The sequence below is a fragment of the Somniosus microcephalus genome, chromosome 11 (assembly GCF_052327205.1).
Source record: "Somniosus microcephalus isolate GS21.2 chromosome 11, FLI_Smic_1.0, whole genome shotgun sequence".
Lineage (NCBI taxonomy): Eukaryota > Metazoa > Chordata > Chondrichthyes > Squaliformes > Somniosidae > Somniosus > Somniosus microcephalus.
Window position 1 is genome coordinate 68,131,085 of NC_140997.1, and position 27,801 is coordinate 68,158,885.

At 41.5% G+C, this 27,801-nt stretch overlaps 1 protein-coding gene across 4 annotated transcripts in view; it reads left to right on the plus strand.

The window, feature by feature from the left end:
- vps35l (VPS35 endosomal protein sorting factor like) overlaps positions 1-27,801 on the plus strand; it is a 147,124-nt gene that overhangs the window by 49,351 nt on the left and 69,972 nt on the right. For 3 of the 4 annotated variants that reach the window (XM_086000833.1, XM_086000836.1, XM_086000835.1), the window contains exons 14-20: positions 7,410-7,532; positions 10,281-10,327; positions 10,440-10,551; positions 11,823-11,939; positions 22,336-22,389; positions 22,488-22,568; positions 24,480-24,542. In XM_086000833.1, the coding sequence (XP_085856959.1) occupies positions 7,410-7,532; positions 10,281-10,327; positions 10,440-10,551; positions 11,823-11,939; positions 22,336-22,389; positions 22,488-22,568; positions 24,480-24,542 (597 nt within the window). The remainder of the gene's footprint in view (positions 1-7,409; positions 7,533-10,280; positions 10,328-10,439; positions 10,552-11,822; positions 11,940-22,335; positions 22,390-22,487; positions 22,569-24,479; positions 24,543-27,801) is intronic. The other variant, XM_086000834.1, reaches the window with a different exon arrangement.

Sequence of the window (27,801 nt, forward strand, 5' to 3'; positions counted from 1 at the left end):
CCATGGTGGGATTTGAACTCCCGTCTCCAGATTATTAGTCCAGGCCTCTGGATTACTAGTCCAGTAACATAACCACTTTGCTACCGTTCTCAAAAATATAATCAACCTATTCTGATCCAACAAAAAATTGTACGACTATCCATGAGCAGAGCCACAGCAGCTTAACTGGTAATACATTAAAATTCTCATGTCTGCACGCACTTATTGTAAGCTTTTTCCATTATATATTCCTATGTCCACATTTAGAATGGAAGCTACCTATGTAAGTCTTGTCTGTCTGTAATTATATCCTCCTCCCTCCCCCTCCTAGTGGAGGTGCTGCAGTTTTTGTTATAAATACGAGCATAGGAATTTATGCTTGTAATAAATAAAAAATGTATGACTTTAAAATACTAACTAAATTACATTTGTGCAGACTGGTCCAATTATCCCCTAACCCCACTTCACTTTGGTCTCGATACCCTGTGTGCCAAGCCACGGGAGATTTGTGTGTGTATTTTCTGACTAGAAATTGGTTTGGAAATGTTTTAAAAGAAATCATAGCCTGTATTGCTATGGGATGTTGAGCACAATTTGAAACCCAGAGAGACCTGCCAACCTTAATATCCTTTACGATGTGCTAGTTTTGTAATCAGATCATACTTGTTCCTTTTACATATTTAGATTTGACCTGATTTTAACACAAGTAAAAGATCATGTCTTTGACTTGTTAAACATGTTATGCTTCAGGTTTATTAAAATCTTTGCACTGCACCTACTGATGGTGCTAACAGCATTAAAGGAGCAACATTAGCTGAGAATTGTGGTTACATTGCCTGGTGACTGCACTGTGGAATAGAACACCTGACCTATGCACAAAGCTCTGCTTAATGGCCTCTGACAGCCACGGTGATCCTTCCTGATTGGATAGAGCTGCCAAGGTAGTCTGCTCTTTTTAAATCATAGAATGGAGGTGCAAAAAGGTTCCCTTGTTTTCAAATAACTTTGATAAAATTATTTGAAGGCAGACTTGGCACTTTCAGTATTTATACTGCCACGAGTGAGAAGTCACCTTGTGGAGATATTCTTGCTGTTACTGGTACTAGAACTGGCGACATTACGTAGGAACAGGATTAAACCATTCAGCCCGTCGAGCCTGTTCCGCCATTCCATTAGATCATGGCTGATCAGTACCTCAAATTCATTTACCAGCTTTTGATCCATATCCCTCTATACCCTTGCCTAATAAAATGTTATCAATCACAGTTTTGAAGCTTGTCTGGTTGTTGTAGACTAAACCTGTGGCACCTAAAGGCTACCTTGGTGGTTCCCCGGAATAGCAGGTGGAAGGAGGGCCTTGTTCTTATCCGTGTTCTTGGGCGAGCTATGCCTGCAGTAAAGCCATGAGTTGTGAGTCAATTTTTTTGTGAATGGTGCATTATATCTCCTCGGCCTCTCTGCAGTCTTCAATACAGTCAATCATACTTTCTTCTTCTAATGCCCCTTCTGTGTTGTTCAACTCTGTGGGACTCCCCCTTGCTTGGTTCCACTCTTACCTAGCAATTGTAGCCAGAACATCTGTAGCATAGCTTCTCTTCCAAACCCTGCACTGTCACTTCTGGAATCCCCCAAGAAGCCACCATTAGCCCCTTTTTCATCTACATGCTGTTCCTTGACTACATGGTGTTAGTTTCCATGTGTAGGCTGATGACACCGGCCCCCCGCCACTGTGTTTTTGCTGTCTCTCTGCTTGTTTGACATCTAATCATTGTAAATTGGTTGGTTGTGTGTGTTTTTTCCATCTGCCCATGTTGTGCCTTGTAGAATTATTTTGACTGGGTCTTTTGCCCTGTTTGCTCATGTGCAACACTGGGTATACTTTTTCTTTGGCAACGTGTTTCAGGTCGGTTCCACTCTCTCTACTACCCTCAGCCGAGATACTGAACTACCTTTTGGGGGTAATTCCCCTGTTGAAAATGTTTCTATAGTGGTGAACCTGTGGAATTCTCTACCACAGAAGGCAGTGGAGGCCAATTCATTAAATATATTCAAGAAGGAGTTAGATATATTTCTTAAGGCTAAAGGGATATGGGGAGAAGGCAGGGACAGGGTACTGAATTTGGATGATCAGCCATGATCTCATTGAATGGCGGAGCAGGCTCGAGGGGCCGAATGGCCTACTCCTGCTCCTATCTTCTATATTTCTATGAAACAGAGGGGTGGTGTTCGTATTCATCTGATCACTACCCCTGTGTCTGGTCTTGTATGGATAGAGGTCATAATTTACATGACTTTGATTTAGGCCTGGTGGTCTCTAACCATTAATCCCTGCATGTTTCAGTGCCTGAAGCACTTTTAGTATTTAATATCTTCCCTCCACCCCTTTCCCAGACGACATTACAGTTATATATTGCAGAATATAATTATTTAGAAAGGTTAGAGAAGGAAGAAGCAGGTAGCAGTACTAATAAAGGCACTGGAAAAAAGGGACTTAATTAACATTAAGATAGAAATATAATCCATATGGATTGAGATAAAGGATAAGAAGGGATTGATGACGCTAATATGGGTATTCTACAGACCTAATAGTAGAAGGAAAGTGGAGGACGAAATATGTAAGTAAATCTACGAAATGAGTAAAAGCCATAGAATAATAATCATGGGAGACTTCAACTACCCCCAAATAAACTGGAACGAGGTAAGGAAAGGCGAAAAGGGAATGGAGTTTTTAGTGTGTTCAGGACTCTTCTTCCCCAGTACGTAAGAAGCCCAACAAGAGAAGAATCACTGGATCTAGTAATGGGAAATGAACCAGAGCAGATAAGAGAAGTAAGCGTAGGGCAACAGCTAGGCAATAGTGATCACAACATGAGGTTTACAGTAATAATTAAGAAAGACATAAGTAAGATAAAGACCAAAGTAATAGATTGGGGGGAAATAACTAATTTTATGGGGATGAGAATGGAACTAGGGAAGTTAAACTGGAATGTGTTTTTTGACTGAGATAGAATAGCAGTGGGAAATATTTTAAAAGGTGATCAAGAGTTCAGGAGAAATATATTCCACTAAAAACCAAAAATAAACTAGCCAATAATGAAACGCCATGGAAGTAAAGGGATGAGGGTAGAATTGAAACTAAAGAAAAATGCATACACTAAGTACAAAGAGATTAGGAAAGTCAAATAAAATTGGGAAAGTAAAGAGGAACAATGAGATTAAATTATCGCGGAGTATAAAAAGAAATAGTAAAGTATTCTCAGACACACAAATATCAAAAGAAAAAGCAGAATAGGGATAGGACTGCTAAGGGATGCACGAGATAAACTCGCAGATAATGACCGCGAAATGGCAGAAATAGTGAATAGTTACTTTGCCTCCATATTTACCAGAGAGACGTTATAGGGTGGACAACGGGAGATAATTGATAAACTAATCAAACTTAGAGGATAAAACCCTTGAGCTGGATGGATTGCATCCACGGGGGAAGAGATAACAGAGGCACGATCCTCTCTAAGTTTGAGTTTATCAATTATCAGTTTATCAGTTATCTCCCCCTTTCTATCTTCAATGGCATTGTACCTTTTTTGATCTCTTCTTCTAATGTCATGTCCACCCTACTTACCTACTTCCTGACACTGAATGTAATTCCTATATTTAAAAAGGAGATAGAACAAATCGAGGGAACTATAGACCAGTTACCTTAATGTCAGTGGTAGGAACGATAATGGAATCTTTACTCAAAGATGTACAGTAATAGAAAAGCATTTAGAAATCGAAAGTATACTAGAATAGTCAGCACGGATTTCAAAAGGAAAGGTCTTGTTTGACCAACCTTATTGAATTCTTTGAAGAAGTAACAAAGTGTAGACGAGGTTAATGCAGTAGATACAATATATTTGGATTTTCAAAAGGTCTTTGTTAAGATACCATATAGTAGACTCATAATGAGCGTGTGGAGTCGGGACAAGTAGCAGAATGGATAGCAAACTGGCTACAAAACAGAAAATAGAGAGTAGGGGTTGAGGGTAGTTCCTCAGATTGGCAGAAGGTGGGAAATGGTGTTCCACATGGATCGGTGCTGGGACCACTGTTGTTCATCATTTACATAAGCGATTTAGACTCTGGTATCGGAAGTACAGTTTCAAAATTTGCGGATGACGTGAAATTGGGGGGTTAGTTAATACTGTGGAAGACTGCGACCAAGTACAGGAAGACATTAATAAACTTGCATTAATGGCCATGTAATTGGAAAATGAATTTCAATATAGAGCAGTCTGAGGTGGTGCATTTTGGTAGGAATAATGAGGCCATGTACTCCTTGAAAAATAAGAGTCTAAATAAAGTAGAAAAGCAAAGAGATCAAGGGGTGTAAATACACAAATCACTAAAAGTAACAAAGCAGATTAATAAAGGCATTAAAAAAAGCAAACAAAGCACTGGGGTTCATTTCTAGAGGGATAGAATTGAAAAGTAGAGAAGTTATCTTAAACTTATAGAACCTTGGGTTAGACCACACTTAGAGTACTTGCACAGTTCTGGTCTCAATATTATAAAAGAATATAGAGACACTAGAGAAGATGCAAAAATGATTCACAAGGATGATACCAGAACTGAGAGGTTATACCTATCAGGAAAGATTGAACAGGCTGGGGCTCTTTTCTGAAGACTGAAGGGTGACCTGATGGAGGTCTTTAAGATTATGAAAGGCTTTGATGGGGTAGACATAGAGAGAGTGGTTAGAATATGGAACTTGCTATCACAAGGAGTAGTTGAGGCAAATAGCATAAATGCATTTAAGGCGAAGCTAGATAAGCACATGAGCGAGAAAGGAATAGAAGGATATACTGATGGGGTTTGATGAAGAGAGGTGGGAGGAGGCTCGTGTAGAGCATAAACACTACCTTGGACCAGTTGGGCCAAATGGCCTATTTATGTGCTGTACATTCTATGTAATTATAATGCTTAGGTCACACTTGGTATTGCATACCTGTCAAACAAAAGCTACTTGTTTAATTATAGCTCACAGTCTGATGTTTACCTTTCCCTTCTTTGCTCTGGACAGGGGTGTCTGGGAATCCTGTGTTTTTGTAGGCTTGGGTGAGGTTATTTATTGGTTGTGATGGCTGTCTGAGCCTAGAGGTTTCTTGGGTTGCTGTTCTACCACCTGTGGGGTGGGGATGTCGGTGCTTGTTGTCTGAATGTTGGGATCACTAGGTTGGGTTGGCCATTGGTGGGTGTATGGTCTACACAACGGTCTTGTACCTGCTATGTCTTCCCTCTTTGCCATTTCCAAATGGTTGCACAGTGAGAGGGTGGGGATTTCCTGATGGAGGGACTGGTATGTTTCTGTTCTGTATGAAACTGTAGAATATCTTGGGAGTTTTTGAAGAGGTTTGTGCCTGAATTTAGAGCATAGTGAAGTAGGTCTTCCTCTGCCTAATGCCTTAGTTGTGGAGATCAAGTCTCAAGATTTTGTGTTTCTATAGGGCCTCGGCCAATTTTAGAAGTGTAGTACATCTTTGGCCCTGCTTTGGGACTTCGTATGAAAATTAAGGAGTTGCAACATACGACAAAGGCTCTGTGACAGTGTGAGTCCATTGGCATGGACCCTAATGATTTGGGGACATATTCTAGCTTCTATTCTGCTTTATTGTCCAGGTCTAGGAAAGATTCCACGGTTCTCTTGAATAAAGGCAATTGGTCTGTTTCTCTCCAGGCCTTTGGGATACTGAAGCTCCAGGTATTGCGATCTTCCTGGTAGCCAAGATGACTTACTTTTGTGCCTATTTACAGATCGCTTCTAATAGATAGGCCATTTGGGCTTGCAGCATTGTTACCTTTTCATTCCTTCAAGGATGAGGGTCTTTAATTCCTTTATCCAGTGTTCTGTATCAAAGTTTACGTGATTGAGCTCAAAGAGCTCTTTGCATGTGGCTTAGATGATAAACATGACATTTTCATGAAGGCTTTGGACTTCCACCTGTAGAACCAGTAGGTTATCTGCAGGTGTCACGTTTTGGTCGGAGGTCAATTTACACGGTTGGGAGCCATGTTGTGCAGGTTACATGAGACACTTGCAGGGCTTTTTGCCTATCAAGCCTGCTGGGCCATTTTATTAGACATGATAGCTTTATCTTTTTAATTCCACTCCCAGCCATTTCTCCATATCTATTATTTTCCAGTTATGTATCTATATCTCTTTTAAATTGACTTTGCATCTGTGGCCTTCTGGGACATTGTGCTCCATATTCTCACACTCTATGTGAAGAAACTTTTTTCCTGATATTATTTTCATCCAGTTTCAGCTTGAATTTTAAGATCCTGACTCCTTGTTCTGGATTCCCTTATTAGAAGGAGATTTATTCCCTATCTACCTTTGTCAAGTCCCCTCATTATTGTTAACACCTTTATCAGAACATTGCTTAACCTCCTCCTTTAAGAGATATAACCCATGGTTTACCAAGTCTTTCATGAAAGCTCTGTGCATTTATCCAGCTGAATCATCTTCAAGGCCAGTATATCCTTGCCAAAGTAGGGCACCCAAAGCTGAACACTTATTCCAAATGTAGTCTGACTAGTGTTCTGTATAATTGCAGTAATATGCCCTTGCTTTTCTTTACCTCTTGGCAAGCCCAGCATCTCATTAGCCTTTTGATTGACTTGTCCACCTGAATTTTTTATTGACATGTACCTGGAGCCCTAAATCTTTTTGTTCACCTGCCTTCAGAGTGCTTCCCATTTATTTTGTATTCCCATCTGCCATTTTTGCACCTGCAGTGTACTACTTCACACCTTTGCAATTTTCTGCACACTTCATAATTCGCTATATACCTTTCTAACTCCGCTCCATTCCCAAAACCAGGTCAAGGTGTTCCAGCACTGGGAGACACCACTTGTCACTGCAAACCAATCTGAGAATGTTTATTTTATCCCAACTCCCTGCCTGCTACCTCCCAACCACTGTTCGAACAATGCCACAAGGTTGTGTGGTTTTATCACTGTTCTGAGTTGCATCACCTTTGGGATTTGTAGAGCATGGTCTTCTGTGAGTGGTGTTGGAGTTCATGTTGCAGTGGTTGCTGGTATTGGCATCAGGCACTTGGTCACGGGGAAGTAGTGCAGGTATCTTGTTTCACTGGGATGAGGGGGAGCATTTCATGCGGGCTCTTTGTCCTTGGCACTTCTGCTCCCATCTTCTGTCTTTGTAAGGGGCCATCTTCTATTTAAGTGCTGCTGCTTATTGTGATCTCACTGATCATACCTTTAATGTATTTATTATAATTTTTGTGGTTCTGGGTGTTCATAGTTGTCTGTTAGGAAAATCTCGGCGTACTAAATACACAGTCCAGGTATACTTATAGTCTTGTTAATTGTAATCTCGAAGTCAGCAAATTATATTTCATTGGTAACCATTGTTTTATTTAATGCAGATTCATGGAGAAACAGTTCAGAACCAGCTCGCTGTGCAGCGGGTAGAGATTCCAATATACCTTACGCTGTATTCTCCTGCTATAGACTGGATTCTTCAATGTATTGCATACAGAGCACCTGAGGTTCATTTTAATTTTCTTTCCATTAAAAAAATACTAAACATTTTCATTTAAGAGTGTATTGAATGTTTTGCTGTTATGCTATGAAACCAAGTTGTACGTCACACTGTGTAACCTGGGATCCATTTTATGCTGTACTGTGGGTGAATTTTTGTCTCGGGTATGACTTTTACAGCATGCAGCTTCTATACAGGTACTTCTAGTACATAGTTGTATAAATGAACAGCTTAGTTTTTTACTAGTCAGAATTAAGCTCTAAAGCTTGATGCTAAACAGTCAAAAATATGTCTCTATTGTATGCTTTTTGGCTGGTTTATTGTTCTCTTTTATTTCTAATGATTACATTGGTATTTAGGGACAGCATTCTTTCCACCAAAAACTTAATATAAACGAATAGGCAGAATAAAAGTTGACCCAGACTACTAACTCATATTTTTCTTCAGTGAATAGAGAATTCAGTCATTTTTAATATGGGTCAAAGCTCTCTTCATTTTCCTTTGAGTGTATTTCTGGAAATCCCTAACAGGACTCCACCTTTCCATGTCCTACAAATCTTAATGAACAGAGTCTTATTCCTGGTATTTGGATGTTGTGCTATTCAGTTTTAATGAACTTTAGAGTTCCTTAACTTGGTGATTGTAACAATTTCTCACTTCTTTCTCCCCCACCCCCCAGTTATTTTCTGCCTCCTTCTCCATCTAGACCCCTCTTGTACACTTTTTCCATGATTCAGAGGGTAACCATCTCTTTCTACTTTTGCCAATGCTAATCCAAAACTGATAGTCAGGTAGTGTGCAACAGCAGCCTAGGGGCATCAGTTTCTTTTTTTTAAATCATTTTTTGCCACACCTTTTCATAAAAACTTAACCATATATTCCATTCAATATATTGATTTGACTGGTTGACGGTGTAAAAGCCAGATAAGCTTGCAACCCTTCCCCAATCTACTCCCATATATGAGAGCAAGACAGTCCCCAATTAATTCCCATCACCTGCATACAATTAACACTCAATTGCTATACACCACTTAAGTACAATTAATAGACCGTTTTCGATGATGGGATACTTCCAAAGTTAGAGCCTGTAGTTTGTCATTGGTCGATAAATGTGACAGCAGTATATGGGAGAAAAGTGCAAGCCCAATAAAATTGATGATGATGTGCAGCTTAATGCATTTTCAGGTTATTATTTGGCATTTTCTTATATTGGTAAAAGATAATACTTTACATAGAGTCTACAGCACAGAAACAGGCCCAACTGGTCTATGCTGATGTTTATGCTCCACACGCGCCTCCTCCCACTCCTCTTCATCCAAGTCTATCAGCATATCCTTCTATTCCTTTCTCCCTCATGTTTATCTAACTTCCCCTTAAATGCATCTATGCTGTTTGCCTCAACTACTCCTTGTGGTAGCGTGTTCCACATCCTTACCACTCTTTGGGTAAAGAAGTTTCTCCTGAATCCCCTATTGTATTTATTAGTGACTATCTTGTATTTATGACCTCTAGTTTTGCACACCTCCACAAGTGGAAACATTTTCTCTACGTCTACTCTATCAAACCCTTTCATAATCTTAAATAAGTGTGTTCTAAACAAGGTTCTATACAAGTTTAACGTAGATTCCCTGCTTTTCAATTCTATTTCTCTAGAAATGAACTGCAGTGCATGGTTTGCTTTATTTATGGCCTTACTAACCTGCATCGTTCCTTTTAGTGATTTATGTATCTGTACCCCTAGATCCCTTTGCTCCTCTACCCCATTTATACTCTTATTATCTAAGCAGTATGTGGCCTCCTTATTCTAAGTACAAAAATTCACTTTTTTATATTGAAATTTATTTTCCAATTACATGCCCATTCTGCAAGTTTATTAATGTTGCTTTATATTCTGTTGCAATCTTCCTCCGTATTAACTATACCCCAAATTTGGTGTCCACAAAATTTGCAATTGTACTTCTGATTCCTGAGTCTAAATCGTTAATGTAAATTGTGAACAGCACTGATCCCTGTGGAACACAACTTCCCACCTTTTACCAGTCTGCGTAGCTACCCTTAACCTCAACTCTCTTTTCTGTTTTGTAGCCAGCTTACTATCCATTCTGCTACTTGTCCCCTGACTCCACATGCTCTGACCGTAGTCATGAGTCTACTATGCAGTACCTTACTGACGGCCTTTTGGAAAATCCAAAGATATTACATTTACTACATTTACCTTTGTCTACTCTTTCTGTTACTTGTTCAAATAATTCAATAAGGTTGGTCAAGCATGACTTTCCCTTTTGAAATCCATGCTGACTACTCTTTATTATATTTTCTGTTTCTAGATGCTTTTCTGCTACAACTTTGAGTAAAGATTCCATTGTCTTTTCTATCACCGATGCTAAGCTAACTGGTCTGTAGTTCCCTGGAATTGTTCTATCTCCCTCTTTAAATATACATTTCCAAGAGGTACACCGTATGCACAGATTGTACTTAAACAGACAATGACATTGTCTGGTGTTCTAATACCGTGTGATGTTGAAGTGCAAAATGAGCAAACTTGCTAAATAAAGAAGTTAATGCATCTAGAATGCTTCATTTTTTCACTTTATAATTAGGTTGTTTTACAAAGTTGTGCGGCAACTAGGGGTGATATAATGAATCTGCTGAATTAGAAAGATTAAACATAACAGGAATATGTTATCTAGTCATGTACTATATCTTATGCAGTAATAAGCTGCTTGGAGACTGAAAATGTTGTGGCTATTTACAGGCTTTACTTACAGAAATGATGGACCGGTGCAAGAAACTTGGAAACAAGTAAGTAACCTAGAATTTCTCTGTGCATGTCTCATGTACAAAATATATATCAGAGACCATGTATACTTCCCTTACTTGTACGTTTTGATCTTTATTCCACAATTTCTACTAGTGCATTGCTGTTGAACTCGGTAATGTCAGCATTTAGACCGGAATTCATTGCAACAAGATCTATGGATTTCATTGGTATGATAAAAGACTGTGAGGAGTCTGGTTTTCCTAAGGTAGGTCAATATGCAACATCAAAAAGTAATAACACCTTTTGTGCTATATGCCCACATTCCAGAGCTTGCTATCCTACTTTTGAGACATTAAAGCGAGACCCTGTCTGCCTGTTCTGTGACACTATTTGAAGCAGAGCAAGGAGTTTTTCCAGTGTCTTGGCCAATTTGCACCCCTCAGACGACATCCTGAAAGCAGATTAGATTGTTATTAATCTCATTGGTTGCCATGTTCCCTAAATAACGATCAAAGCTACACGTCGAAAGTAATTTGCGTGAAATTATTTGAAATGCTTCTCAGACGTGATAAGGTGTTATATAAATGCAAGTTTTCAGTTGTATGTAACCTTAATCCTTGGTGAGTTGTGGGCAGTAATCTCATTTTGAGAGGACTCTGGTCTAGTTTTAGATAGTTTGATGGTTACTACCATTGAAAAAGACATGACTAGCCAGCTTGTTTGAAAAATGATTATCTTCACCTTCCTTACTTTCTAGTGAAGGTAAAGCAAATAATTAATAGGATTGTTGCGTAATTGACATTAGCTGGCAGTGTGAAAGAAGGTATTAGTATTAAGCCTTATGTGAAAATTGCTCATATTTATAGGAGCGATACTTGGTAATTTGCATGTTTTTCTTTCCTCGTTTTGTGTGTTCTGGGAAGAAGCAGGAATTAGAATTATAGATACAGATGAACAATACAGATCAAATGTGTGTAAAGCATAATGCAGGTTGCTTGCATTAATGAAAGTATCTGTCTTGACCTTTGTAATTTAAGTATTAGCTGTGGTTCACTGGGTTGCACTCTCACCTCTGAGTCAGAAGGTTGTGGGTTCAAATCCCATTCCAGACACTTGAGCACCAAATCTAGACTGGGACTTTAGTGCAGTACTGAGGGAGTGCTGCACTGTCAGAGGTGCCGTCTTAGAGGCGAGACGTTCAGCCGAGACCACATCTGCCCCCTCGTGTGGATGTAAATGATCCCATGGCACTATATATATCCTTCAACCAACATCACTAAAACAGATTGTCTGGTCATTACTACTGTTTGTGGGACCTTGCTGTGCGTGTTTCCTACATTACACCAGGGACTACACTTAAAATGTACTACATTGGCCGTAAAGCGCTTTGACACTGAGTTTTTGAAAGATGCTATATAAATGCATGTCTTCTTTCTTTAGTGCACTTAGTCATTCATTTTGTATTGCACTATAGCATAATAGCAATTTATGACAATTTACTGTGATCTTACTGCTTTTGATGTATTTGTATTGCAGCATCTTCTTTTCCAATCCCTGGGGTTGAACTTGGCTTTGGCTGATCCCCCTGAGAATGACAGGCTGCAGATTCTTAATGAAGCCTGGAAAGTTATTACCAAACTTAAGAATCCTCAGGTCAGTAGTGCATTCCAGATTTGTTTAGATAAGGAAACCCATATCTGATTTGAACTCTTAGAAAATGACTTTTGTGAACCTACTGAAGACACATGAACCCTTCAGGAGTATCTGTAGGAATATGTGAAATTTGAATTAAATTGGATTTGGATAAATATATGGTATGTTTGTGTATAGGCGAAATGCATTTTTTTTAGAAGATGGAAGACATAGAATAAGAGTGCAGCTCTGCCTATAAGTATTCTGCAGCTTGAATCAAAATTCATGTGGCTTTACTGATTTTTGTCATGTCCATTGTTGTCAGTGTTGTTCTGCTTTCTGTTTGATGCCTTTCCACTGAAATGACAGAAGGTGCAGGATGCCAGTATTGAAACTGGACAAAGGAAAAGGAGGTATATTTTCAAGCTGGCCAGCAAACTTTATATTAACAATTTAGCTAGAATGAAGTTTATGACAAATTCACCTGAGTACATTAAATTACCTAACTTGAGGCAGAACGCTTGAGATTTCCTACTTTCTGCTATAAAACACAAAACTAAGCATGTGCTAAGTGTTTTTGCTTTATGGTTAAACATACTTGGAAGTCTCACTTAATCTTTCTATATCAGACTAATCAGAATATTCTGCTTTGTATTCTTACAAGATTTGTGTTGATCAGACTGATATTGAAGTAAGCCACCAATGATAGAGCGATGAAAATCATGGATGCACAAGAGCCCAGAATTGGAGGAGCGCAGAAATTTCCGAGAGTTGTAGGGTTGGAGGAGGTTACAGAGATAGGCAGGGGCGAGGCCATGGAGCGATTTCTAAATAAGGATTTTAAATTGGAGGCGTTGCTGGACCAGGAACCAATGTGTGTCAGTGAGCACAGGAGTGATGTATCAACAGAACTTGATGTGAGTTAGGATACGGGTAGCAGAGTTTTGGATGAACTGAAGTTTATGGAAGGTGGAAGGCTGGCCAGGAGGGCATTGGAATAGTCAAGCCTAGAGGTAACAAAGGCATGGATGAAGGTTTCAGCAGCAGTTGAGCAGAGGCAAGGGTGGAGACGGGCAATGTTACGGAGGTGGAAGTAGGTGGTCTTGGTGATGGAGGGGATATGTGGTTGGAAGCTCAGCTCGGTCAAATAGGACGTCAAGTTTGCAAACAGTCTGGTTCTGCCTCAGACAGTGGCCAGGGAGAGGGATGGAGTTGGTGGCTAGGGAATGGAGTTTGTAGCAGGGAACGGAGACAATGGGGGCGATTTTCCTGCAGGTGTGGGGAATTGTCAGGTTCCCCGAACGTCGGGGTTCCCACACGAATCTAAATGGGTCTGCCAGATTGATGCAATTTTCCCTCAATTGGCCAATTCATTTCCAGCGTGTGGGAACCCTTGGTAATTGACTATTTCCAGTCAGAAAGTCGCACAGTATGATGTCATCATTCGTGGTGCTTTTAAGGTCCACAGCAAGCATTGCTTCCTCTGCAGCCTTCCAAACGAACCATACAGGATGGCAGAGGAGCCTGCAGCAGCTGTGGCCAGTGCCAGACCCTGAGCTGGCAACAAATTCGACGAGGCTTCACTGCAGGCATTATTGGATGGGGTGAGGGTCCACAGGGAGGTCCTCTTCCCTAGGTCAGGGAGGAAGAGGCCTCCCACTGAGACCAAGGCTGCATGGATGCAGGTGTCTGCAGATGTCAACTCGCTGGGAGTCACCAGAAGAACTTGGATGCAGTGTCAGTGACCTTCACCGTACAGGAAAAGTAAGTATGAAGTTCCCATCACCCTCAATCTGTTCCCCATTGCCTTTCCCCACCAGCACTCAGCTTTAGCACTCTCTTCCTCCACATCCCACTTCACAGTCACATCCATGCACCCTTACCCATTCCCCCTCTATGCTCACATTCACATAACTATTCCACCATGCAGCCCTCACACTCCCTCTCACTCTGATGCTTTGAACACAACTGACAACACACAGGGAGGGCCTTTGGTCTTGCAGCCTCACACCATCTTTGTCTCCCTCTAAGTATCTATGCTATGCAATCTCTACACTCACTCCTTTATTCTCACTCAAACTCCACTTGTCTCCCTCATTGCAGGAAAAGAGAGCTCACAACAACAGAGAGCGAGCCAGGACTGGAGGAGGCCCACCCTCAATAGCCCACCTGACCCCCTGGGAGGAAGGAGTGCTGGAAATTGTCGGGGCTGATGTGGCTGCGGAAGTTGGGCAAGGAGAGACTGGCAGTCCCGCAAGCTGGTGACAGAATAGTTTTCCATCTCTCTCATTGACATAGCATGAGTCGCTGTTGTGATTCTGAAGCTACATCATTTGGACTTATGAACATCTGCAAAATCCAATGTGCGTGTAACCTTGGTATCACATCTCTAACTCTTTCCTTCACTCCCCCACAGGACCATCCAGAGCCCCCGTCCACACTGTGGAGGAGGAAGAGGCTGAGCAGCCAGACTCCTCAGAGGAAGCTCCAACCTCTGAGGGCGCAGCGTCGGCAGAAGTAAGCGCAACCAGCACCAGCGCAGACACTCGCACCTCGGTGGGACCTTCGGGACATAGAGTAGTGTTGTCACCTGGTGTTTCACAGCTCACAAGTGAGCATCAGCAGATGGTGGAGACAGGGACTGTAGTGGAGAGTCCTCGTCGGAGGGCGCAGGACTCTGCCAGCTCAGCTCGGCTGCATGTCGACCCTCTGCCTCTGGGTCCATCCGCAAGAGAAGAGGTGATGGATCTCCATGCACAGATGCAGGAGTCTCTGGCAGGTTTTGTCTTCAGGGTCGCTGCGAGTGTGGAGCGAATGGAGGAGTCCATAGCGAACATGAGCAGAGCCTTAGTGGCGTCATTGGCGCATGAACACATCACCACGGAAAGGATGGCTACCTCCGTGGTAACGCTGGCTACGGTCAAGGAGAGGAGGGCTACGGCCGAGGAGAGGAGGGCTACAGCCATGGAGGAGCTTAGTCGCCAGGGTATGGAAAACATGGTGAGTGTTCAGAATAGAATGACATCTCTTGAGGAGCGATGGCATCTATTGAACACAGAAACCAGACCTTCATGGAAGTCCTTCTGAGTAGGACTGCCAGTGCAGATACGGGTCCCCATGGCCCCCCTGATGTGCAGCAAGGTGCTCTCCAGCCACTTGCAGGCGCTGAGGGGGACCTGACCCATGAGAGGGAGGTTGTTGGCACACCTCAAGGAAGTGGGGGCTCCTCTCCACGCGCTCACACTTCCATGCCACTGCAGAGCCCTTGGTCAGAGCCCCGCCGGAGTCCACACCCAAGTGAGATAGGCGTCTCAACCCCTGCACAGCTGCAGGAGCAGCAGACTGCTGGCGAGCCCTCACAGGCTCGCCACCCCAGAGAACGCCCGCCAAAGGTGTCGAGACAGGAGCAGCAGGAAAGTGAGCAAGGGTCCTCCACATCTGCTGAAGCCACAGGGGTACCACTACGTAGGAGCACGCGTAAGAGAAAAATAAAGCACCACTAATCACAAGGGTAGTCACTTGGGTGAAAAGTTTTGTATATAGTTATTATGTCATCAGCATCTTGTTTATAAAAAATCTGATGGCAAGTGCTGCAGTTGTGGCTTGTGTCATTTGGTGAATGGGGATTTCACATTGAGGCCTTAGGATTACTTGCAGTTGTCAGGATGCTGGTCAAATGGGTAGGAATGTGCAGGGTTTGGCCATTGTCCATGCTCAGGTAAGAAGCAGTGAGACTACATTGTTTGATGTACTCTGGACAGGATGAGTGCGTTTGTTGCATCCCGGGCAGCAATGTTCTTGCGTAATGGTGCCGCTGGTTGATGGGCCTCTGCAGGATGGTCGTTTTCGCCCTCCTCCTCCTCCTCCTCAGCATCATCTTCATCCGAGGCGGGTCTGTGAGGAGCCACTTGGTCCTGAGGAATCTGCAAGCCACGACGCTGTGCCATGTTGTGAAGTACACAGCAAACCACGATGATTTTGGAGACCCTGGCTGCTGAGTACTTTAGGGCTCCACCTGATCTATCCAGGCACCTGAAGTGCATCTTCAGCAATCCGATGGTTTGCTCGATAATGCATCTGGTGGAACTGTGGCTGGAGTTGTAGCGCTCCTCAGCTTCGTTGGTTGGTCTCCCCAATGGCGTCATTAGCCAAATCCGCAGGGGATAGCCCTTGTCTCCAAGTAGCCATCCCTGAAGTTCGTCTGGTGGCCTGAATAGCGAGGCACAGTAGACTGGCGCAGTATGAGGGAGTCATGGCAGCTGCCAGGGTACTTGGCACAAACATGCAAAATCTCCTTCTTGTGGTCACACACCAGCTGAACGTTAAGGGAGTGGAAGCCCTTGCGGTTGACAAAAACTCCTGGATTGCGATGGGGTGCCCTAAGGGCCACATTTGTGCAGTCAATGACGCCCTGCACCCTTGGAAAGTCTGCCAGATGAGCTAATCCAAGCGCTCGCGCCCTCACACTTGCGCGATCCCTGGTGAAATGGATGTGATTATGCGCGAGGGCAAAGAGGGCATCGGTTACCTGCGTGATGCAAGTGTGTGCGGTGGTGACTTTGATGGCCACTGGTAAGGAGTGTCGACTTGGTGCTCTGGGCTCCAGGTCTTGCTGCAGCATTGCGCAGATGTCAGTCACTACCTCTCCCGAAAGTCGGAGCCGCCTTTGGCACTGCTGCTCAGTCATGTTGAGGTAGCTGACCCTGTGTCTGTAGACCCTGTTTGGGGGGTATCTCCTGCGCCGACGGCCTTCCATGCGCTGGCCCCTTCTGGCCTGTGCTGCCTTAGGTGGGTGAGCCGCAGCCTGTCGCTCCTGCTGTTGCTGGTGCTGCTGTTGTTGCTGGATCTGCTGCTACCGCCTCTGCTGCTGGAGATCCTCTAATGCCAAGAAGGGAAGGGGAAAAAAAGGCCTCCCATGCTTCTGGTAGATGCCTCCCATTGAGGAAGTGCTGAGTGAGGGTGGCGAGAGGGGCTTCCCAGGAGCTCACACTGGAGAAGTGTGTGAGGCTCCAACCTTCCACAGCTGTGCCTAAGCCTGGAACAAGTTGCCCCAAGCCTGAAACAACAAGGTCCTGCAACCTACAAATGATGCCTGATTAAATCTCTTCTTTCCTGATTGACCTGCAGCTGATAGTCAGCAATCCGATATTGTTCATGCTAGGTTTCATCAGCGTGGTTCCCACCAGGCGTGTTTAACGTGGGAAAAGGCTGAAAATAGCAAGGGCCCCTTAAAATGGCATTATAGATGCCAATTATTGGTGATTAAGGTGTTTGAAGACTAGTCCCGTCTGCTGCGGGCGGGACTGATTCGGGTCAGACAGAAACGCCTGGGTGAAAATCGGATGGGGCGGGGAATCGGGGATCCCCCCCCCCCCCCCCCCCCCAAACACCTGAAAGCCCGCCTGACGGCTCCAGGAAAATCGCCCCCAATGGCTTCGGTCTTCCCAATATTTAATTGGAGGACATTTCTGCTCATCAAATGCTGAAAGTTGGACAAGGAGCGTGACAAATCAGAGGCAGCGGAGGGGTCAAGAGAGGTGGTGGTGAAGTAGAGCTGTTTGTCATCACGTGGAACCTGACGTGTTTTTGGATGACATTGTCGAGGGGCAGCATGTAGATGAGAAATAGGAGGGGGCCAAGGATAGATCCTTGGGGGGGCTCCAGAGGTAATGGAGTGGGAAGCGAAACCATTACAGGTGATTCTCTTGCTATGATTATCAAGCAAACTAACTATTATGTAGTGTTACTGATAAGCAAACCAGTGACTGTGGACCTTGTTCTCTATCTGCTTTGATTAACACACACTGCAGACAGCCTGTTTTAAACTCATGTTTTTAAAATCTGAATTAATTTCATAAATTAGGCGTTGGACATGGTCGCTTTGACAGCTAATAGAAATGAAGAAAGAGATGGGTTGGACAATGGGTTATGTTTGATTACTATGCAATAATGTGCTGCCACATGCATTGTAAAGTTCGCTCTTGTATCTTTTAACACTAAGTTCTGCTTTTTCATAATGACAAATTGAAGTCAAATAATAAGGTGGATTTGGCTTGCACAATGGAAGTACAGGTAGACTATCCTTTATCCGAAAACCTCGGGACCAGCCGTGTTTCGGTTTTAGGAAAATTTCGGATTTCGGAAGGTGCGCGAAAACACTTCGGTTTTCAGAGTAATTCGGTTTTCGGGAGTGCGGATAAAGGATACACTATCCCTTATCCGAAAGGGTGGGGGTCGGCGGACCTTATGAATACCTGAGTGGGATAAATAACGACTATAAATACTGTAGTTACAGGGATAAATACTGTAGTACAGTTTATTTGTAAGGAAAACATTCAGTAAAACTTCAAACATGTACAGGTACAAACTAAGCTAAATACCTGTACATAAACATGCAATAAAGGTACATTACATCTGGCTTGAGGATCTTGGAGAAGATGGTACATCAGTGTTGTCATCATTGTCATCAGGTTGGAGTTGGACATCTGAAGATGGAACAGGATTCTCAAGTGATGAAGCATGACTACGACAGACGGCCTTTTTAAAGACTTCTTCCAGTGTCATCTGTCTCATTAACATTGGTTTCTGTCTAAGCAGTCTCTCTTTAATTGAGTAAACTTGCATAATCTCTTGCTCACTGATAAATGCACGTTTTTCAAGGCCAGCAGTTAACTGATCACACATTGTCACCATATCGTCTATGGGGATTTTTTCACCTGTGTTCACAATGTCATCATCATCATCACTACTGTCCTCATGCTTGTCTTTATTTAACACCATTTCAGCAATTTCCCCATCACTCAACGAATTCACAACAGGTGCATCATTGTCAATGTTCAGCACTTCTTCGATGTCAGCTTCCTCTAACGTATTTACACTTTCGGATGATAAACCTTTGGCGTAAGTGAGGAGGTTTGATATCATCATCTTCTCCTGACTGACAGGAAATCCTTCAAACTCGTCATCTGCAGGTCCATCTTCATGAAACATCGTTGAAGGCCAAAGTCTGTGCCAAGCATTTGTTAATGTTGGTTTGTCAACATCGTTCCAAGCATTAGCAACTGCATAAATGGCATCCTTAACATTGAATTCTTTCAGGAAGCTTTGGATTCCTTCACCTCTGTCGATTGCATCAAGCATAGAGTTCAAAAAAACATCTTTATACTTGCTCTTCATGGAGCGTAAAATTCCTTGGTCACAAGGCTGTATTAAAGATGTCACATTAGGGGGAAAGTTAATGCCGAAAACATAACTTTTCACAAGAAGTTCAGGAGGGGGATGTGCGGAGCAGTTGTCCAGGAACAATAACATTTTGCAGTTTTCTTCCAGTCCAACTTGCCTGCAATGAGCTCGTGTCGCTGGTACGAAGTGGTTATTGAACCAGTGAGAAAATATTCCTCTGGTTACCCATGCTTTCCTGCTCGCATAATAATGCACAGGTAAATTGCATACACCTTTCAAACATCTCGGATGTTGGCTTTTTCCAATCACTACCAACTTTAACTTGTGTGTGCCTGCAGCATTGGCACACCCAAGAACAGTCAACCTGTCCTTAGCATCCTTAAAACCTGCTGGTGCACTCTCATCAGCCGTTGCTAATGTTTTTCTAGGAACGTAGCGCCAGAACAGAGCTGTTTCATCAGCATTGTAAATTTGTTCAGGACCGAGGTTTTCATCCGATATTATTTTTGCAAACTCATCTATGTAATTTTCAGCTGCTTCATGATCAGCAGAAGCTTTTTCACCACAGATTTTCAGATATTTTATACCATGACGCTTCTTAAATTTATGCAGCCAACCTTCTGAATATTCACACTCAACTTCAATGTTCAGTTCTTCATGGTATATTCTAGCTTGCTTCATGACCATCAAACCAGTCAGTGGCACACGTTCACCTCTGTGTTGTCGAATCCACTCAATCAGCACACGGTCAAGATCTTCATTTTTTGCCCAATGCAATGTTTTCCTACTTTTCATTAGTTTATGGTCATCACTGTCAGTGTAAAATTTCAACAACTTGTCTTTCTGTTTCTTTAAGTCATATACGGTGGTACTTCCCACACCATATTCTTCAGTAAGATGTCGCACAGACACACCACGATCAAGCTTCTGCAATAACTCCACTTTCTGCGATATCGATAATGAGCGATGCTTCCTTCTCTGCTTCTCACTGTTGCCCATTGGGGTATCTGCAGCTCTTTTTAGCATTTTCACAAATTGTTAAAAGCCAGCAAATATCTAAGAGAGCAGCAAATATCACACAGAGCAGCAAATATATCACAGAGCAGCATAACACCTGCGTGGGTCAAGCATCGGCAGCGTCGGGTCATGCTTTGCGCCACTTTCGGCTTTCAGAGGTTTTCTGGTTTCGGATGTGCGGATAAAGGCTGGTACACTATCTCTTATCCGAAATGGGGTGGGGGTCGGCGGGGGTGGGGTTCGGCGGGAGGGGTCGGCGGGGGTCGTGGTCGTGCGCATTTCGGTTTTCAGAAGTCATGCTTTGCTCCACTTTCGGCTTTCAGAGGTTTTCTGGTTTCGGATGTGCGGATAAAGGCTGGTAACCTTACGCTGAGCGATTTCGGTTTTCAGAAGTGCGGAAAAATGCTACACTATCCCTTATCCGGCTAGGCCTGTAAGTCGTGCGCCACTCTGGTCATGTCGTGCGCACGACTTACGCTGACCGAAAAAACCTTCGGTTTTTAGAGGGTTTCGGTTTTCGGAAGTCCGGATAAAGGGTAGTCTACCTGTACTATATGATGAGGCTTTGTCCAATGTTGTCTCTTGTTTTAATAGAGGATGTACATGCATCTTTAACTTTCTAACATTAATTTAGTGCCAGCATTTGTTTGTTCATGATGAACCTTTTGAATAAATGTGTAGTACAGGCATACTTTTTCTAGTGTATAATGGCACTAATGTATTGTTACATTCTGATTTAAGTTATAGGGAGAGTACTGATCAAATTAAAGGCAGTTTTAAAGAAATTGTCAATAGTGTTAACAGTGTGATGCCATTGTGATAAGATTACAAAGCTATTGATTTTGGTTGACTGGCATCAAGTCTTGTACCAAGTCTTTTATTGGTTTTAGCATCACTTTCCTCCCAAGTTTGTGACTGCTTAATTAATAAGTGCCAATATATTATTTATTGGGGGTTTAGTTAATACAGAGGAGGATTGTGACGTTGGTAATCTTGCAGAATGGGTGTGTAATTGGTAAATGAACTTCAATATAGATAAGTGCAAGGTGGTGCATTTTGGTAGGAAGAATAAGGAGGCCATGTACTCCTTGGAAAATAAGTGTCCTAGATGGGGTAGAGGAACAGAGGGATCTGGGGTTACGGATACACAAATCAGTAAAGGCCATAAAAAAGCAAACAAAGCACTGGGGTTCTTTTCTAGAGGGATAGAATTGAAAAGCAGAGAAGTTATGTTAAACTTGTATAGAATCTTGGTTAAACCACACTTGGAGTACTGTGAACAGTTCTGGTCTCCATATTATAAAGGATATAGAGACACTGGGGAAGGTGCAATTTTTTTTTACTAGAATGATACCAGAACAGAGAGATTATACCTATTGGGAAAGATTAAACAGACTGGGGCTCTTTTCTCTAGAAAAAAGACAGAGGGGTGACCTAGTAGAGGTCTTTAAGATTATGAAGAGTTTGATAGGGTGGACATCGAGAAGATGTTTCCACTTGCTGGGGAGACCAGAATTAGGGGCCATAAATATATAGTCACTAATAAATCCAATAGGGAATTCAGGAGAAACTTCTTTACCAGAGAGTGGTTAGAATGTGGACCTCGCTACCACAAGAACAACTTACATTTAACATAGTAAAATATCACACGGCGCTTCAATTAAAACATTTTTTGACACTGAGCCACAAAAGAAGATACCAGGACAGATGACCAAAAGCTTGATCAAAGAGGTAGATTTTAAGGAGTAGTTGAGGCGAGTAGCATAGTTGCATTCAAGGGGAAGCTAGATAAGCACGAGTGAGAAAGGAATAGAAGGATATGTTGATGGAGTTAGATGAAAAGGGGTGAGAGGAGGGGGCTCATGCAGAACATAAACCACCGGAATAGACCTTTTGGGGCAAATGGCCTGTTTCTGTGTTGTACATACCTTGTAATTGCATCACATTCAGACCATATTATGGCCTCTGGTACTGGTGCAATTTAACATTTATATAGCTGTACATTAACTAAAAAAATTCAATGTTCTGTGGCTTATGTTTAAGGTACTAAAACCAACTTTGTTATTATACTTCTGTGAATTTTCTCCTTTATAATCAAGATAAAAATGTAAATAACCTCTTGTAAACTTGGATAAACCTTCCAATACTTGGAAAATTTAGTGATAGTATTGTACCTTTTTTATTTTTGAAATTACTATTATTTTGTTATTTTATTTAGGACTATGTTGACTGTGCTGAGGTTTGGATAGAGTACACATGCAGGCACTTCACAGTAAGTAGGATTTCATGTACCACACAGTTATGCCTGAACTTTTCAAACCAATATTAAAAAAAAAAAAAATACTAATACAGAAAACTTTAATTTGGCAGAAACGAGAAGTCAATACTGTGTTATCAGATGTCATTAAGCACTTAACTCCAGACCGAGCTTTTGAAGATGCTTATCCACAGGTAACGTGCCAAGGATTTTGAAAAACCTTGTCTTCCTCTTCTGTTTCCATGATTTATGTTTTATTCTGTTGTCCCATAATCTCATCCTTGATTCTTGCTATGTCACAGTGCCAATCTTACTCTGTACACATTGGTAAAACATGGTGCTGAAGCAAGATTAGTGCTGTAATAGTCAGATCCCTTCTCTGGCAGCAGAACCTCAGTGAGCTTTTGATGTATGTAAATATAAACCATCTGGGCTTTGTTCTTGAGGCTTATAATGTGCTCAGAATTCCTGTTCTTTGTCGGTTTTTATTCCAGTGGTGCCTGCAAACAAAATGTTTTTCATCAGGAAGTCTGCAATATTGTGCGAACATCAGTTCTACAAATGATTATAGGACAGTAATTAAAAGGTTCAGATAATAAAAGCATTTGTTATTTCTTTTGCAAATCTGTGGGAGCTGGGATCAATTACAGTGCCCCAGCTGAAGCCAGCTAACTCAGTGCAGCTGAGGATCAAACTTGAAACCTACTGGAATCTTTATGGTTCAGATGTTCAGTGGATAAGCTCCCTAAATAAACTATCTTTATTTTGTTTTGAAAAATATATTCCCAACTGTCTGAAAATTTTAGTTTATAGTAATGGTTTTACCATTTTATAATATATGAAAAACCTTATGTTTGAGTGCATTTCCTGTTGTCCCATGTTGTCATACTTCTGGTAATTTTTCCCATTATAAATTCCGAAGTCCACATTTAGAATCGAAACTGCCTATGTAAACTTGTCACAGTGTAATTGTAACCTCCTGGCAGTGGGGGTGCTGTAGTGTTTCAGTTTTTCAACTCCCACTCTTCAGCTTGTATAAGAGACAGTCCTATGCAATGACTGTAAATTTTGGTATTTAACTATATATAATATCAAATTATTTAATAAAAGTAAGGGCAGAATGTATAACTTAAAATAGGAACTGAATTACATTTGTGTGCTCCGGTCCAAGTACCTCCATCCTCTAACCTTATTTCACTTAGTCTGAGTTTCCCCCTATGTATAGTGCTGAGAGAGAGTGACTAATAGTTAACTATGTTAGTAACCACTTTAACATTAGACCCACTGCCCTGCTCTTTCTCGATAGGCTGCAAATTTTTCCATTTCAAGAATCTACTTCCACCACCCTTTTAGACAGTGCATTCCAGATCATCATAACTTGCTACTTCAAAAAAATTCTCATCTCTCACCTCTGGTTGTTTTGCCAATTATCTTAAAATCTCTGTCATTGGTTACCGACCTTCCCACCAGTGGAAAAGTTTCTCCTTACTCTGTCAAAACCCTTCATAATTTTGAACACTTTTTAAAATATCCCCTTTAACCCTTTATGGTTTAAGGAGAACAATCCCAGTTTCTTTAGTCTCTCAAAACAACGGAAGTCCCTCATCCCTGGTATAATTCTGGTAAATCTCCTCTGCAACCTCACCAAGGCCATGGCATTCTTCCTAAAGCGCGGTGCCCAGAATTGGACACAGTACTCCAACTGGGGTCTAACCAGTGATTTATAAAGGTTTATCATAAGTTCTTTACTTTTGTACTCTATGCCTCTATTTAAAAAGCCATATGCTTTATCAACTTGCCCTGCCACCTTCAAAGACTTGTGTATGTGAACCCCCCAGGTCTCTCTCTTCCTGCACCCCCTTTAAAATTGTACCATTTAATTTATACTGCCTCTCATTCTTCCTCCCAAGTACATCAGTTCACAGACACATTTTTGACTGTGGATTTTTAAAGTACTGTACAATTTCTGGTATAAACTTCACCCAAATGTGTATCTGAGCATGTAGTGAAAAAGTATTAAAGTTAAAATGCTACAAACCATTGTACTTGACTGGTTCTGTTTAGTATGTCTTCCTTTGCTCACTTTTTTGATTTTTTTCTTCCAGCTTCAATCAATTATAACAAAAGTCCTAGATCAGTTCCATGATTTTGCAGTTTTGTTTTCAATGGTAAGTTGTTGGTGTTGTTTGTTTGTTCATGCAAATTTTTCATCCTGTAGTTTTTTTTTTAAGATACCTTAGTACTTTCTCCAACCACATTAGTAAGAGTACAAGAAGCATAAAACCAAATGCATGTGTAAGGGGGCTATTAAAAATAACGTATCAAACTTGGAAAGGTGAAATGTTTTAAATTAAACTAGATAGGTATACTGCTTTTGATATAATTGTCAGCATACCCAGGTTTACTTTTTGTGGTAAACCTCAATTATAGAATTTGTGCACTACTGCACCACAAGATATAGACTCAATACTTAACACAAATGAATTTGCACAATTGATTAGCCAATTTCACTTCCCTGGTTAGTAAATATTTAGTGAAAGAGATGATATGCATGAGCATTTACCAAGAAAACAAAACTCGTCAATGAGTGATTCATTATGCAGCACATTTGCAAGGAGTTAGATGTCAGACTTGGCTCAATGGTAGGACTCTCATCTGATGAGTGTTCAATATTTTTCTATTATTATGCAAAGACAAGTGAAAATAATGGATATAAATGAAACCGATCGCCATTGCTCTGTGTTCACCTTAGTATGAAGTAAAGCAGCTTGTCGATTCATATCAAGCCTTGCCTTGTGTAACAGTAACTCAGTCCATTGTCAAAAGACATTCAAGAAATAAATGTGAAAGGCATGAGTATCTGGCCAAGATCAAAAGAGGATGCTATTGTTACAGTTCTTGGTTATGTTATTATACAAGTGGATATAAGTTGGTATGAATTAACTCCCATAACATTAAGACACAAGGAGCAATCAACACCACTGAGCCCAATAAGGGGTCTACGACAGACCTGAATTATAACACTGGCACAAAAGTTAATTCATCAGTTACCCTCCATGTACAAATAAAAAGTAATTATTCAAGCAGGGGAGGTCACAGCACACTGTACCCTTCAGATTTTTCATTCTTGTAGTAGCCACATGATCTTTGTTCACATTTATTTAGAAAATCTCACTTTGGATAACACTTCACTTTTTTTCTACCATTATCGGCCTAATTTCTACAGTCATACTAGGGAAAAATTCTTCAATTTTGGTTCTTTTCTCTTGATATTTGGTTATTTCCCTCGATTTAATAGTATCAATTAGTTACTTAGTAACCTATTTCGTATCCACAAGTTCTTTTAAACAAATTCTTGAAAATTGGTTGCTGTTTTCTTCACTATTCCTTTGTCCCAGCCTGGTTATTCATTTACCCTGTATTCAGAACACTTGTTTTTATTTTTTGCACAAGATATGCATCACTGAAGCCCAGGTTGGCCACCTGAATGTTAGCATTGGTTGGTTTTTGTATCTTTTTTAAGTGTACACATTTTGCTGAAGGGTTACTCAAGCAATGGACACCCACTAATAATGCTTCTGCTACCTTTCCACATTGAATGATATCTTACAATGAACAGGCTATTCTAAACCCATAAAGAATAGCCTCTTTGCAACATTAGAAAGTAGTTCTGCAAGAAAGTGTGCCATTGCTTGATGCTCTGTGCATTACAAGTACTGCCTCAGAGTTGTTCACATTCTAAATGAAAAACACAAGTGCATCAGGCCACATAGAGAACTGAGGTAGGGCAGTATAACTAGTACTTTGATCACATTACCTTAAAAAACACCAGCCAAGTCATGTTCTGTAGGTCATACAAATTCCTGTAGCTCTTAACAAAAAAATAGCAACCATCTGGCCCTGGTACAAAGATTCCCTTTTGGCAGTTTGGGCATCTGTCTGACTTGGCAAAGATAAACTCTGCTTTAGATCTGGCATTCCCCAGGACACAAGAGTAGCCAGAAGATATCAGTTGAAGATTTGGTTTTGAAATGGTCCAGATGTGGCGATTCCACCACAACTGTTTCATGCGATTTCTTCAACCATACACCTGCTGGAATAATGCTGAACCAGAGTCTCAAACTACTGTCTTTGGGTCTTCCCTGCTCTTTGGATATTCTAGGCTTCGGTATTTTAGACTCCTCTCGAGTGAGTCTTGGCTTCCTATGCCTTTGCGTGCATCTTCACTGGCTTTGATATTCAGAGAAGTTTTGATGGTGTTCCAAGCTTAACAAACAGGACCCACTTGTTTTTAGATTTCTTTAGCTGCAGGATTTAGCCACATAATCCTCCAGGTGTCTTTTGAGAGGCAGCAGAATATCACAATTCCAGATCTCATTTTAGGTTTTAACTGCCACCAGTATTTATTGAACGAGTGAATGATTACGTGAACAAGCATGGACTAATAAAGAAGAGCCAGCATCGATTTGTTAAGGGAAAATTGTGTTTGACTAACTTGTTTGAGTTTTTTGATGAGTTGGATGAGAGCAATGCAGCTGATGTGTATATGGATTTTCACAAGGCGTTTGATAGAGTACCACATATTAGGCTAGTCAGCAAAACTGAAGCTCATGGGATAAAAAAGGGCAGTAGCAGCATGGATACAAAATTGGCTAAGTGATAGAAAACAGAGAGTTGTGGTAAATGGCTGTTTTTCGGACTGGAGGGAGGTATACAGTGGTGTTCCCCGAGGTTCAGTACTAGGATCACTGCTGTTTTTGATGTACATTAATGACTTGGACTTGGGGGTACAAATTTGCAGATGAAATGAAACTTGGAAGTGTAGTGGACAGTGAGGAAGATAATAATGGACTTCAATAGACAGGCTGGTGGAATGGGTGGACACATGATAGATGAAATTCAACATGGAAAAAGTCTGAGGTGATACATTTTGGTAGGAAGAATGAGGAGAGACAATACAAGCTAAATGGTAAAATTTTAAAGGGGATGCTAGAACAGAGAGACCTGGGGGTGTTTGTGCATAAATCATTGACGGTGGCAGGACAGGTAAACAAAGCAGTTAATGAAGCATATGGGATCCTGAGCTTTATAAATAGAGACACAGAGTACAAAAGCCAGGAAGTCATGCTAAACCCATATAAAAAACAGTAGTTCGACCCCAGCTGGAGTATTGTATCCAATTCTGGGCACTACATTTTAGAAAGGATGTGAAGGCTTTGGAGAGGGTACAGAAGAGATTTACCAGAATGGTTCCAGGGATGAGGGATTAAAGTTACTTGGATAGATTGGAGAAGCTGGAGTTGTTCTCCTTAGAGAAGGTTAAGAGGAGATTTGATAGAGGTGTTTAAAATCATGAAGGGTTTAGATAGAGTAAATAAAGAGAAACTGTTTCCAATGGCTGAAGGGTCGATAACCAGAGCACACAGA